Genomic DNA, 15,189 nt, shown 5'->3' with positions numbered 1-15,189 from the left:
TCAAAGATGCAAACTTTGTGCATTGTATTTCCCTCTGTGAAAAACAGTGTTGCTCTTTGCCTAGAATTCTATTTGGTGATTTAAATAAAAAGCGTTTTTTAACAATAAATCTTTAAGTTGCTGGCTCAGCAAGGCCCTTGGAATTCATAAGGATATTTTCCCCACATGAATAAAAAAAAAGTAATAGTGGAAAATGGCCATCACAAATTCATAAGAACCCAAGGAGACCTGTTTAAATGTCTTGTCCGACCAACAGTCCAAAATCCTCAGATATTCAATTTAAAATAATATAAAACAGACAAGCAGCAAATCCTCACATTTGAGAAGCTGGAACCAGAGGTTATTCATTTGTTTGTTTGCCATTTTTGCTTGATTAAACCACTGTTACAATGAATCGACTATCAAAATAGTTGCCAATTAGTTACAGTAGTTCTGTTGATCGATTAATCAACATGTTGTTTTACCTGTTTCATCACAGAAGCACAGCAACATTGCAGCTCACAACAGTGTTCTCTAATATCTTGTACTAATAATTTTTAGATATGTCTAGTATTCCTCTATTTTTTGGATAATTATTGTTATACATTGTGATACTTTATTAATTTACTTGGATTGAGTCAATATTGCGCTGAATAAATATTTATTAGTTTTGGAAAAGATTTTGCGTTTCTCTGTCGGAAAAATTATGTGACAGAGTGACAAGATGGAAAGCTGTATGTTCCGAATGATCAACGCATCAAGACGTGATTGGTCAAAGTCACAACAGATGTCACTAGCGGGCCAATCAGCTGCAACACCGGTGGAGCATTGTCCAATCAGCTGCCCGCTCCCAGCTCCTCGTCTAGAGAGAATGGGCGTTTGAGGGTGGGGTGACTCAGCCGGAAAACAGCAAATTTTAACACCTTGTAACCTGCGGATCGGAGTTCACTGGTGAGTCTCATTTGCTTTGCTGATCAATTGCAGTCTGTAATTTGATTTGAGATTGGCAACATGGTTTGTAAATACAAAAAATCGGAGCGTATTTACGTGTGTGTCGGAGATTCGTACGGTGATGTTACCCAGGGTCAGGGCATATGTCGGCTGTCACTATTCTGACAGTGTTGGCAGGAACAAAATTAGCTTACTGTAACTTGGCGGTTAACTTAGCTGAGCCTGAACAACGTGTACTACCGTCACTGTAAGTAACGTCTGGCTTCGTAAAACACTCTTCTTTTTTTCTTTTTTTTTTGCTCTGGCATTGTTTGACTGTGTGATAGCTTGCTTACCAATCATTGTTTGTCATTTATCTGTCATTTCTAACACGAAGCCGAGTTAGCTTCATTAACGAGGTTTACTGCAGCTAGCTGCTTCGTTACGGAGTTGCTTTAAAAAAAAAAAAAAAATCTCAGAAATTAGCAAAACTGTCTCGTGTTTTCCCTCCATCAGCAACGACAGTTAAAGCTATCTCTGAGCAGCGGCGTGCACCGGGGACAGACGAGCAGAAGAGGGGGTGACCGCGGACCTTCATGGTCTTTTGTCTTGGGTGCAAAATTTCCCTTTTCAAATGGCATATGAAAACTTTTCTTTCCACATATGTTGTATCTAACGGAATGGCTTAAAAGATACCAATGTAAGATGTGAGAAATCAGTGCTCCCTCCTCTCTGTTCCTGGTCCTCATTTTGGTTTGGTTTGAGGTTCCCCTGAAAGTGTTTGTGCACACCCCTGAGTCTGTAAACCCTTCTCTTTGTCAAGAGTATTTTGCACCTTGATTAGTAATCTTAAATACCTAGCAAACACTTTAACCTGTTTAACCTGCAGTTTAGGGTAACGGTGACCTCCTTGCTATTTTTTGAATGTTGAGGGCTGGATCTGTTGGGTGGAGCTGCCACCCCTCACCCACCCACTTGATTACCCAGTGCAAGAGAAAGCTTGGTGAGATATGAATGGAGAGAGCAAGCACAGCTCAGACCTTTCCTCTAATGGAAGGAGCCTATGCACTACTGCCCAGTGATTCATTGTAGCCAAACATACAGCATTAACAGAGACCATAAAGCATCATCATCCAGCTGTGCATTACCAACCCGTTACCCCGCCTTCACAAAATCGAAAGCAAGCAACATGAACATAAAAGCTAAAGAAAGCAGCTGCTATAGCTAGATTACCTTGCTCGGATCCTGTATTTCTGGACTGTTACCCACCTGATTGTACCATAGCTACTTAAACCCACTCAATTCCAACAAATACATCCCACTAAAATGCAAAACAACATTCGTGGTGTGTATACACATTGAGGTCACTGTTTCCCGAAATTACAGCACTGGACTTGACACAGAATTTGGCTGACATTTCATTTTTCGCATTCTGCAAGTAGACCTACTGCATATTTTCTATAGCTCAACAGTCGTGGAACACGTTGAGGCCATGTTCAGACAGATGAAAAAATGCAGCCCCCTCATTTGTTTATGATTGTCAGGCAAAAAAGGTGAACCTGAATGAATTTTTGCTGTAACACAGTGCAGCGTTATCTGGGTTGGCCAATTAAAGCACACAAATCCTTCCTCATAGTATTATAAGACATTATGTTGTGTTTTGGCATCTAATACGCCTTCATATTCATGGCTCTGTTAACCAAACTGGACTTGACTTGTATTTAATCATCTCACCAGTACCTGAATCAACAATGCTGTGTTGTTTTTGTTCTGAAAGCCCAGCAATACACTGACAGACAACCGCCTCAGAACTGCCTTTGTTGCAATAGAACTGCAGATATGTATTTTTAATTTTTAGACATAAATGCTAGCCTTTTATTAAAAGTGCCAAGGAGGACAATCCCTCTACCGGTGAAGGAGAAAGCAAAAACAGACCCCCATGTATCTCTCTTGTTATGGCCTAATATTTACTTATTTAATTCTTAAGCTTCACAGTCTGAAACATTTATTTAAACAAAACCATGCATGCTGCGCGTCTGTGGTGACACTTTAAGGCCTGTCAGACTGGCAAGTTCATTTCAGTGACAGCCTGGCGATAGCTTTGCCACCCAACTTGGCAGCGGCACAGTATGGGGGATGCGGTTGCTTCTCATGTGAACAAGCACTAGGGCTGCACGATATGGTAAAAAACCGAAACATATTGCGATTATTTAGACAGATACTATGATTGCGATATGATTCACGATTAGTGGGAATAATCATTTTTGCATCACAATTTTCATTTTCCCTGAAAAAACTATTAAAATCTTGATGATGTGACATTTGTTGGGGTCTGTACCAAACATACATGTTTTCTTACATCTGGAGAACAAGATTTGTAGGTCAGGGCATCTCTGCAGCACTACAGTACTTCATTATAAGGCACACATTTAACCTTTTTTATTTGTATATTGCACTTAGCCATATTGTGATTTCGATAATATTTCGATTTAACCGTGCAGCCTTAACAAGCACAGAGTCTCCCGTTTTCCTGCTGCCCCTGAAGTTTGAACATGTCATACTTTTACTGCTTGCCGCTGGATACAAAGTGGACCTCTGTGCTTGTTGTGATTGTGATGAGACCAATATGCTGCAGTTGTCACTTTCCAGTCTGAGAGGGCGCCTTTAGCATTACTGTAGCTGAAAAGTAGCACTGCATGCTTTTGGTTCTTAGTGGAGACATTTCTAGTGTCCACAGTTTGGTTATTTAATTAAATTAGCACTAGGTTATACCTTATGCTTGGCTCTGCATGAATTTGTGTTAAGACTAAAGAGTACTTTTGACCCAGTAGAGGCAGGGGATCCTGAATATTTGTCCTTCCAGAATAACCACACACACAAGAGATGAATTTCCTGCATTTATGCCACTGCCTTGATTTATTTCTAATATGTGTTTGTAAAACACTTTAAAAAGTAGCTTAAACGCATAAGAGTGAATTATTGCAGTCACAGTCAAATGTGGAATTTGTGGCACACACATCAGCTTTGCTGACATGTGACTTTTAAAAGTGTGATTAGTTTAAGCTGAATGAAAGAGAGTGATGCAAATTATGGCCACAATTTCACAGCAAACACAATTTTTGGAATATGTGTTGTAACGTCTTCAAAGCAAAGCTTTACTGGAAATCCTGTATCAATTAACAGAAGGTGACTTTGTCAAGCCGTGGCTGTACATGGAGGCTGAAAATCCAGTTGAATAACCATAATAGGATAAGTGTAGTGAAAATTGGACTAACTGGTACAACAAGACAAAACTCTAAATGGAGGTCAATATTATTGGGTTAAATGAATCTGACTTCATTTCTGGACATTTATCTTTATCAGATTTACATCAGTCTGTCTACAGGCTCTGTGTAAAAGTTCATTAGTTGTATGCAAGAGGTGACCTCAACTTTGGCCTGATGGTGGCACTAGAGGAACTGTTTTAAGTGAGCACACAGATGGTGACCAAGAGCTGTGTGAATATTTGACATTCCTTACCCAATTTTAAAAGCATTGATGGACACTTCGAAATATTATTCGCCATTCTGACAGAAAAAATAACTGCTGGCACTGCAACTGGAGGTGGAAGTGTACACTGGAGAATTACATTTATGTTGATAAGCCCTGTTAAAAGATTCCTCTCCACTATGTTAGGGGTTTGTTGATCTTGTACCAGCAGAAGCAAAAAAAGGTGGAACAAAACATTTTGCCTAGTGACCTGGCTGACATTAGCAACACTACTTGTTGGACTTATCTTGACCCAAGAAACTCACAAGACAAACTGTTTAGACATAAAAAAGTTAAAGCATAATGTGAGTTGATTTTTGGACTGATGGTGGCGCTAGATGGATTGTTGTATTGATCTCAAAATCTGTACCTGCATTTCTTTGACTGTCTGTCTGTGTTTTTAAATGTACATAAAAACTTAAAGGACTGCCACAGGACTCTGTCAAAGAAAGAAGTTGGCCTTTTTAAATAAAGCAACAGAACAGTGACATGAATGAGTAAAATTTTGGCAATATAAGAAAAACAGCTGGAAAAAAATCAAGGCAGTAAAACAACTTTACAGAATCATAGAAATACCCTAAGTACCCTAAAAGAGTTAGAGGCTGTTTGATTGGCTGGGCATACTTCTCACATAAAATCCCTGCAGAAAACATCATAGCTGTGTTGTACTGGCTCATGGTGCAGTCCAGTGATGTTATAGAGCTGTTTTCCATCATGCCTGTTAAATGCTGTTACCTGCTGGTCCACATACAGTAGCTTCTTATCATTGATTACTAACCATGTTCATATAAGGTTGGCTGTGCTTGCTGACTCACAGATATTTTGATATTAGGGGTGTAATGATTCATGGGACATTTGGATACATCGTTAATCCCCCAATTTGAAAAACTTGAATTTCAATACAGCAAAAATAAGTTGTAGTTGAGAACTCACCTTTTTAAATGTAGTACAAGGCTTGAATGAAACAGTGTAGTTTTCTCTGACCCATTCAGGGTGGTTGCTCAGCAGAATATACAACACACAAAAGGCAGTGTTTTACAATATAAAAACAACAGATGTGGAAACACAAACAGGAGATGGCTTAGCAACCACGGGCCTGCATTGTTCAGATTTCAAACACAACCCGTGTATTGAATTTGAGATCCTTGTATGAACCGATAAAGTTTATTGTTACACCCCTACTGGATATTTGTAAATTCATACACATTTTAGAGCTAAACAATTTGTCGATTAATTGATTCATTGGTTGACAGAAAATGAATCGGCCATCATTTTGATAATCGAGTCATTATTTAAGTCATTTCTCAAGAAAAAATGTTCTGGTTCCAGCTTCTCAAATATGAATATGGTTTTCTTTATCTTCTATGATAGTAAATTGAATATATTTGGGTTTGGACTGTTGGTCAGACAAAACAAGACATCTAAAGACGTCACCTTGGGCTTTGGGAAATGGTGATGTGACATTTTTCAATATTTCATGACATTTTATAATCCAAAAAAATAATCGGCAGATCAATCAAAAATGAAAATAAGGATTATTTTCATTATACTTTAATCTACTGGTTATTTACTTGATTCATCGATTAATGGTTTTGTCTATAGAAAAGGTTCCCAGATCCCAAGGGGATGGCTTCAGATGTTTTGTTTTGTGCGACTAACAGTCCAAAACCAGAAAATATTCACATTTGAAAAGCTCAAACCAGTGAATTTGTGCTTGAAAATAACAACAAAATGAAAAGATTATCAGAATTGTTGCTGATGAAGTTTCTGTCTATCGACTAATCAATTAATCAACTAATGTTGAGGCTCTAGTTGCAGCCCTAAAACGTGACCGTACAGTTGAAGCAGTTGAATTGATCTGTTTTTTATGGTGATAATTTAATTTATTGAGTCATATGGTTAGTAATCAAAATATTTTACTACACTTCCTCATACCATGTGTTGCCATCATTTTCATCTGCACCGCTTTCATCTATTAGGATCTTGCTGCTTTTTCTTTTTACCCACATCTGTTGGGTGTTGTAGTGCCAAGAAACGTAATTAATAATCATCTAAAGGTGTGAAGGTGAAACTGGGTGGGCTGCGTTTTCCTTTAATCAAATTCATACTTTCCAGTTGATTGGGTATTGTCTCTGAGCATCATTTGATGAAGTGGCCTCGCTGTCACAAAGTTGATCTGCATCTCAAAAGCGAAGACGCATTGATCTGACCGGTGATGATGCTTTTTTAGCATACGAGTGATCAATTTGGTGTACTGAAATAGCCCACCATAAGGAACAGGCAGCCAACCCCATCAGTCACGTGGTACAGGGTGCAGCAACGTCATTAGGGCAGAGATTTGTGAAGAATAAGCAGACAGAAGGAAAGATCCCCGGAGGTGCGGCACTTTCTTAGCATTTGCATCGTTCCTGTTGTTTTTTTTCCCGGCCAGAGAGAGAACAGAGTATCTGTTCAACATTTTAGAGACCCAAATGCCCGGTCCCACCCAAGCCCTTTCCCCAAATGGAGAGAATAACAACGACATCGTCCCGGACAACGGATCCAACATCATTCCTTACAGGAAAAATACAGTGCGGGGAGAGCGCGCCTACAGGTAAATCAGTGTAACGTCGTATTTGATTTGATTTGATGTAAGAAAGAAATCATAAAAAAAAGACCCTGCTGCAGACAGAAACCTGCATTCTGGCCTGGTGCTCCTCCTCGTCGTGTGTTGCTTTTGCTTTGCACCCATCCGCTATTTTCCCCCTGTTGTCTCTCTGTCTCCTGTCATGTTAGCTTCCCTGTATGTGTCCGAGACTATGGCGTACACCGCTCCCAAGTTAGCTTAAAACCCATCTACTGTTGTATCCCCCCCAAAAAAAAATGTATTGCTGGCATCAGGATAATGTTGTCAAGTGTTTTGGTGCGCAGTGGCACGAGCATATTTTGGAGGAGTGGGTCGAAAAGGTCCAGCTTGTTAAATGACAGGAATACACAAGACAGCCGCCCCTGCTGCTAAAATATTCCCATCGTGACATGACACTTCGCAGCTACCAGATAGTCTCGTATATGGCGTTGAGTGTGTTTGGGGTGACGTTTTTTAATGTGTGAAACTCCTCAAGAGCTGCTGCACAAGCTGGTTTTCCCCTTGTTTGAATTCGGGCATCAGCACAGCCCTGGTGTCGGCTGGCTATCCCTGCCCGGCTAACAAAGCATGCTAGCAGCGCATACATCCGCTTTGTTGACATGAGATCGGCTGGCCCAGTTTCCTTCCTTCCTTCCCAGAGAATCAGTCAACCGAGGCTCTGCTCCTGCAGTGCTGCGATAGCCCAGCCATAATGCTGAAGGGTTATTATTACCCTGCATACCCTGGTGTCGGCTAGTGAATAGTGATGATGATGATGATTTAGCATGATTTAATAGCAAATCAGTCGCTGCCATAAGCCAATAAGAGGGGTGTTTTTAATGCAGCTGTCCTGCTGTTCCCTATCAGTGAATTAAGCTGAAATGGTTATGCTGCAGCCTTCATTTCTGTAGAGGAATTAAAGAGTACCACTTTATTATATGTGCTAATATACATGCCCCTGTAGTGTGTGTGTATATAGTCAAATCAGTTACTGATTGATTTTAAAGGACTGACTTCCACGAGAGTACCCTGTTTTTTGCATTGCAGTTGGGGTTAGAGGGAAAAACATGTTGACAAGCAAACTGCAAACAAGTTTTTGTGTTTTGTAGAACTGATAAATAGTTCAATATTAATCAATTAAATTGCTAATATTTGTTAAAAATGTGTCCAGATATACTTGGTTGAGCTTTAATATACTTGTCCTGGCTGTTCATGTATACACAATATGTGAGAAACACTGGGTCACTGAGTTCATAAATTAAATTGTAAGCATGTATTCATTGTGTTGTGGCCATGCTTTGTAACCAGTTAATCTGTAGCTTAAGGATCAAAGTTTGAGTTCCCTGATACATTTTTTTGCACATGGTATACTTTCGGTATGTAGGTCTGAAAATCCTTAGTGCAAGTGGGGCAGCTGCCCTGGGCCTACAAAAGCCACAATTTTACAAGAAGGTAAAATTGCAAAATCTTTCTAAGCCAAGACAATTCAAAGAGGGTCTACAAGGCCTCCTACAACCAAGTTATTAATATAACAAAGATGTATTGCTAAAATGGTGTTACCACCACACTCTGCGTGTCCTGTATCCCCTAAACAAATGAGACTTGTGGTCTGAAGTGTAGCGATACTTTAGTTCAATCTGTTTTGCAAAAGATACAGAAAACAATTTGAATGTACTGAAAATGTTTTTAAAGAGCTGTAGCAGCACAACAAATTTACTGACACATTTTTCACCATCATGTACTATAGGGTTAGTTGTTTAGTTTATTAATGTATCAGTAAACTATGTTTTAACACTATGTACAGATTTATAGAGCAGCAATAATTAGTTGAATAGCTGTTCAACAAATAAATTAATCTGCAACAATTTTGGTATTTTTGATATATTTTCAAGGGGGAAAAATGTCCAAATTCTCTTGTTTGCTTTATTAAGTGAATATCTTTGGGTTTTGGATAGTTGGCCAGACAAAACAAGACATTTGAAGATGTCTCCAGGGCTCTGGGAAATCATGATGGCCGTTTTCCGACATTTTATAGACCAAACAATAATAATCGAGAAAATAATCGGCAGATTAATTCATAAGATATTGCACCCCTACAGATTTTAAACTCATGAAGTAATTATCAAGATCATATTGTATACTGAGAGATTTTTGGGCACTATAAAATGTTCACATTTGTACATGCGTAATTCAGTCTACAAGTCCAACAAGTCTGTGTCTTTTTAAAAATATATTGTGTTATTATTGGAGCCTTGTCTACTTTGTGTTTACTGTACTCAGTGGGCACACTCGAAAAAGATGGGGTACATACATACACACCGTAGAGAGTGGACACCAGGTATACGGTATTTTATTATTATTATCATTATTATCAGTTACAGTGACCTTTTTAAAGGAATGAGAACCGAAAGTTTTTTTTTTTTTGGTTGAACAAATGGTTTATTATAATATCACAAAATATTATGTCCTGACAGACATGACAGGCATAACAATACGGAAGAATTCAATACTATAAATAAGCAAATGTACATGGTATGATAACCATCAATTTTCATACCACATACAACCCTACTGGTGACATGCAGCGGCCAGGGGTCACGTGTTAGGGGCCCTTAGTACATTTTTGTGCTTCTTTCCGAGTCAGTCTGGCCATGTGGATAAATGCTAAAAATCCTATCAGGATGTAAACCTTGATGCAGTCTTGTGGGGCTTCCAGAGAAATCTGATGTGTGATTACTGAATGTAATAAGACCTGATTTGTTGGTTGTTTTGAATAAACATCAGTAAAGTACGATTCTTCTATTCAAACTGTTCTAATCGTTATTGTTGTATTTATTTTTTCAACTCCTCTATGTCTTGTATTGTGGTTTATGTCATGTGCTAGGTTTAAGATGCACAGCAACTGGCTGCTATATTTGTTTACCATCTTTTGAATTCAGTTGAAAAGTATGTAAGTTTCTTTTGGTCAAGAAACTAACCTGAGGCATGAGGGAACAGCACCTTTTATTCTAGATGCATTGCTTTTGTTTTTAAGTGTTGTTTTTCTGTTGCAGTTGGGGGATGGCGGTCAACGTATATTCTACCTCAATAACCCAGGAGACTATGAGCAGGCATGATATCACTGCCTGGGTTAATGATATTCTCTGCCTAAACTATACGAAAGTGGAGCAGCTCTCCTCAGGTGAGAACAGAATGAAAAACTTCTCTTTATTCATCTCATCCTCTTTCCTCTGCTTGTACTGCATGTGTCAAAGGAGCTGTTTGAGATGGGAAGCATGTTTTAGAGATTACATCTTCGCCTGTAAAGCACAGGGTTCAAATAATTTTCTGTGTAAGATGGCAGTTAAAGCAACCTGTGAAAACATGCTCACCTCTCCCTGGCAGAGAGTTGTCTATAAATAAACTTGTAGCCTGCCGTGTTCTCCGGCTGTGACCAAGTAATCCAATTTCAATCACTCTCTGCCTACAGAAACACCCCCCCCCTTAAAATGTAGGCTACTTGTTTGATGTAGATTACTACTTATGTGCTCTCTAGTTGGGTTTATGTGGGTTTTATCTGCTAGCTGACCCACTGCCAGGTTGAGCTGGTGCCCTCTTTTTCAAATGGATAAAGGTCTAACTAGGCTTCAGTTAATATTAGCCACGTTACCAAGAATGTGCATTAATAGTTTTCTTTTTAAGGAAACAAGGTCAATGATCTGGACATAGAAAAGGCTCCTAGGCTTTGCAAAGGCAGGCATGATAAATCCTAGCCTATATCTGCACTTAGTTTTCTGTATTTTTATTTTAGTCTTCTAATTTTCGAGCAAGGGCTCATGTACTCAACTAACATTTTATTACGTCTTTAGGAGCTGCCTATTGCCAGTTCATGGATCTGCTCTTCCCTGGTTGCATCAGTCTTAAGAAGGTCAAGTTTCAAGCTAAATTGGAGCATGAGTACATTCACAATTTCAAACTGTTGCAGGCATCGTTCAAAAGGATGAATGTGGACAAGGTGAGTTTGCTTAAATCTTGTTCAGGGTATCTGCAGTTTAATTTTTGTAATTGTTGCTCAACACTGTATGTGCTTTGAGGAAACTGCATGAAGTTATATTTTGGTTCTCTTTTCCTCCTCCTTGATTCAGATTATTCCCGTGGAGAAATTGGTCAAAGGCCGATTTCAGGACAATCTTGATTTCATCCAGTGGTTTAAGAAGTTCTTTGATGCCAATTACGATGGTAAAGAGTATGACCCAGTTGCAGCCAGACAGGGTCAGGATGCCATTCCCCCACCTGACCCCGGTGAGCAGATCTTCAACCTGCCAAAGAAGTCCCACCATGCAGCCAGCTCCCCTACTGCAGGTATGCCTAATCTGCTGCAGAAAGGAAAGTTGCAAACATTTCTTATGCTATCCAAGTACATGTGAAATGTTTGCAGACACTAGGGCATGTTTTCATATTTATGTACCTGGCCTTTGGTATCTGGTGAGACTTAGACACAATAATCACAGGAGTTGAAGTGAAAATAAATGTTCCTAAGTTCTTGTAACTTTCAAGCTCAGAACAGAGTGATTACTCTCCCTGAGTAATAAACCTTTCATCTGCCGTAGGAGCATCAAGGTCGAGCTCTACAACCCCCAAGTCCTCAACACCAACATCCAGACCCTCGTCAGCCAAAAAGATCCCTGTACCATCAACTCCGGCCAAAGGAGAGAAAGAACTGGAAGCACAGGTCACACATCTTACCGAGGAGGTATGTTGACGAAAAGCTCAATTCTGGCATTTGGACATTAAATTTTATTTTAGTCATTCTGAAACCGACCACCAAACTGTTTTCGTCACATTACTCACATTCCTACTTCTGACACTGACTGTGTTCACTTGCAGTAGGGCTGCAACTAATGATTATTTTAATTATTGATTAATCTGCCAATTATATTAATTTAAAAAATAATTGTTTTAGTCAACGTACAACAGTAGCTGGTCTAAAAAATATATTACAATTTGGCTTTGTTGACGGGATTGATGTGTTGTCTGATGTTGATCTAATTCAGTATAGTATATATCCACATTAGAAGCTTTATTACACATGGAGCTTTTCCACATTTGCTGTTTGTGCTGGAGCTTGGTGGTTTTAAAGCACTACACCAGATCATCAGCAACACAGCTGGTGCAGAGCAAGACAACAACTAACAACTATTAACTAATTGTTTAACTATTTGGTGTTTTCTGTGATGTGCTCTTCTTATACATAACATGCTGCATTGGCACTATCTTTGTCATGTTGATGGCTTCATCAACATTTGTGGCAAGATTTGAAACTCAGTCACTCATGGCTTCTTTGCAAGTTGACAGAGCTTGAGCAGTTTTGCAAAAATGAATGGTGGAAAAGAAAGCCCAAGGTACTTCTGGGGGGGATTTGCAATGCATGTAGGTTTGCTTTTACTACGACTTTTTTACTTGACTTTTTCTGCTGATCAGTGTCAAAATCTTATTTACATCCGCTGTGATTCCATATGGTAAAAAATATATAAATAAGGAAGTGCAGGCAAATTCTTTTTATGGACACTGTACATGGCTGAGTATGTTTAAAATGTAGAGCTGCACATGGATAGTTCAGTAAAATAGGAGCCATGTGTATATCATGTAGTTGTTCCATTGTGCAATCCATTTGTTTTCTGCAAATGTAGACATGTAGTCATTCTGCCTGCATTCATTTGGTTGCATACACTTCAGATCCAAGCCAGTAGCCAGCAAACCCCCCAAAGTATTGAATTTATAATGGGATCAAAAAGTCCTAACATTTGTGAAGCAAATGTATGGTAGTTTTACTTGACAAATGACTTAACGGATCAATAGATTATCTAAACAGTGATTACATAAAGATTGCATTCCAATCCATAGAATAATCACTTAGCAGCTTACTCTGGACTACTCTAGTAACATGTGATTTTGTGAACTTTAGACAACTTGTATCAGTGAATCAGTTGTCTGTAAACAAAATCCACATTGTTTTGTGTTTTTAGATATTGATGCTAAAAATAATTTCGTGATTTTTATTTTTGTAGGTGAACACATTAAAGTTGGCACTGGAAGGAGTGGAGAAAGAGAGGGACTACTACTTCAGCAAGCTGCGAGAGGTGGAGCTGCTGTGCCAGGAACAGGGTGAAGAAAATGCCCCGTTTGTCGAACGGCTAATGGAGGTCCTTTACGCTTCAGATGAACAGGTCAGTCTGTGACCCTAGATTGATCTGAACAGGATTCAGGACAGTTGGAGACTGTTTTTTTTGTTTTGTTTTTTTTCTTCCCTGATTTAGATAAGCAGCTTAAGATTTTGCAGCAGTTTACTCCAGTAAAAGTCATTTTTCCTGGTGGTAAAATCATGTGAGAACTCAGTCTTTGTGTGTAATCCCATGTGTTTGCCTTGGAGCATACTTCAGTAGCACTAGTATTAAGCGGTTTATGCCCCCCCTTATTTATTTATTTATAGGAAGGGGCGGAGCTGGCTGAGGGTGACGGACAGGAAGTGGACCAGCAAGCCCATGAGGAGGCACCAGATGATCAGCAGGAGGAACAGGATGAATACTGACTGCCATCGTCCCTCACCGCAGTTACACACCTCTTTTTAATATGTGAGAACTGTTAAAGGATTTTAATTTTTCCTCATGGTCTATTTTTTGTTTTCTCCAAGACTGAGCACATGAAGCAACCTCCTGAATAGAAGCACCATCACAGTTTTTATTTTTTTGTATCCCTCTGCTCACTGTTTGATGTTTTTTGTGACTTTTGGTGAACTGCTGTGGCAGGTTTGTGGAGATGACCTCCACCAGCAGACAAGCTCAGACCATCACAGAAGTTTCCGAGGACTGTGCGGGTGGAAAGTCAATTCAAACCTTACAGTAGATGTGATGAAATGCTGAAGTTTAGACAGGTAACTGTTATCTGTCAGTGCAAGTGTTAACTTCCCAGCTTCTGTCCCTTTTCATTTTATTTAGTTTTTATTTTGCATATCAACAATATTAATCACAAAAATGCAATAAGCAAAGCCCTGAAAGGGCTCGTAGTAGCTCTTATTCAAACTCCTTCCATATGTTGCACTGACATTTGATTCTGTATTGGACAATCTGTCCATAGACCCTCACCATATTTATTATTATTATAATTATTATTATTATTATTATTATTATTATTATTATTATTATTAAGCCTTAGAAATAGTGCAAGATTTTGCATTGCATCCTCATGAAGGAGGACAATACAGTCAATGAATTGTGAGTAAAATGTAGTATAATGCCATCTTACGACTGATTGACAGCTAAACGACAAGAATTCTGATAATCAGTGTGCTCAACAATGTGTTATTCACACCATACAAGGTGGTTGGGTGATATAGTGTACTTGGTATGCCATAAACATAGGGAAGGAAGAAACATTATTGTGGACTAGTCTTATTATGAAGCAGCATTTTAAGTTTTAAACCTCAGCTGGAACCTGTGGTCTGTTCAGAGTTTTTTTTGTTTGTTTGTTTGTTTTTTTTTTTGTTTGTTTTTTTAAACCACAGGTCTTAGAGAGATGAGTCTGTTCACTGAGTAATTTGCCATGATATATTCCAGTAAGTACATTGTATACCCTTTCTTAATATTGCATTTACTAATATTGAACAGGGCAGTGCACCATAATGCTTTAGTCATATACTATTGTGTAAATGAAAAGGAATGTAAACATGTACTGTCAATAATTAATGAATGGTAAATGGTTTTTTTCATGTCCCACTCATTATGCATTCCCCCAAAAATGTGTTGCATGTTTGCATTTTATTTGTGAATAACTTGACCTGCTTTTTACATATTTAATAAAAAACAAGTATGTTAAGTGAGCTTTTTGTATGTTTACCTGCTATTTGAAAGATGTTGAGATTCGGATGGATTTGCTGTAATAAAATTACGTTTTGAGTCCATGGGAGTGTTGTCATGTCACTCCAACAGCAGCTGCTAGACTTTGTCATAGTTATAAGAACTAAATTAAGTTCTGCTGTAACTATCAGTAATAAATGCCTTCTGCTGAGGTTTGATGGTGTTTTTCTCTATTCAGAGTAGAGGCAGAAAGTTTCTCACACAGCGATGCAGCTAATTACATGTACATGGGTTGTTTTAGTATTTTATTAGATG

At 38.7% G+C, this 15,189-nt stretch overlaps 1 protein-coding gene across 3 annotated transcripts; it reads left to right on the top strand.

The window, feature by feature from the left end:
- The first annotated feature begins 794 nt into the window (after window positions 1-794).
- mapre2 (microtubule-associated protein, RP/EB family, member 2) lies at window positions 795-14,978 on the top strand. Of its 3 annotated transcripts, none has more exons than XM_044220508.1 (7): window positions 795-930; window positions 10,096-10,223; window positions 10,891-11,036; window positions 11,167-11,383; window positions 11,632-11,774; window positions 13,090-13,248; window positions 13,512-14,978. In XM_044220508.1, exons 2-7 carry the CDS (start codon window positions 10,103-10,105, stop codon window positions 13,608-13,610), a joined length of 885 nt encoding a protein of 294 aa, XP_044076443.1. In that variant the 5' UTR covers window positions 795-930; window positions 10,096-10,102; the 3' UTR covers window positions 13,611-14,978. The 3 variants fall into 3 exon arrangements, with proteins under 3 accessions (XP_044076443.1, XP_044076442.1, XP_044076441.1); XM_044220507.1 differs by lacking the exon at window positions 795-930 and adding an exon at window positions 957-1,177; XM_044220506.1 differs by lacking the exon at window positions 795-930 and adding an exon at window positions 6,463-7,030.
- Window positions 14,979-15,189: the final 211 nt, after the last annotated feature.

The sequence above is a fragment of the Siniperca chuatsi genome, linkage group LG13 (genome assembly GCF_020085105.1).
Source record: "Siniperca chuatsi isolate FFG_IHB_CAS linkage group LG13, ASM2008510v1, whole genome shotgun sequence".
Classification (NCBI taxonomy): Eukaryota; Metazoa; Chordata; class Actinopteri; order Centrarchiformes; family Sinipercidae; genus Siniperca; species Siniperca chuatsi.
The sequence above is the reverse complement of the archived record's forward strand: the minus strand, read 5'-3'. Positions and strand labels throughout refer to the sequence as shown.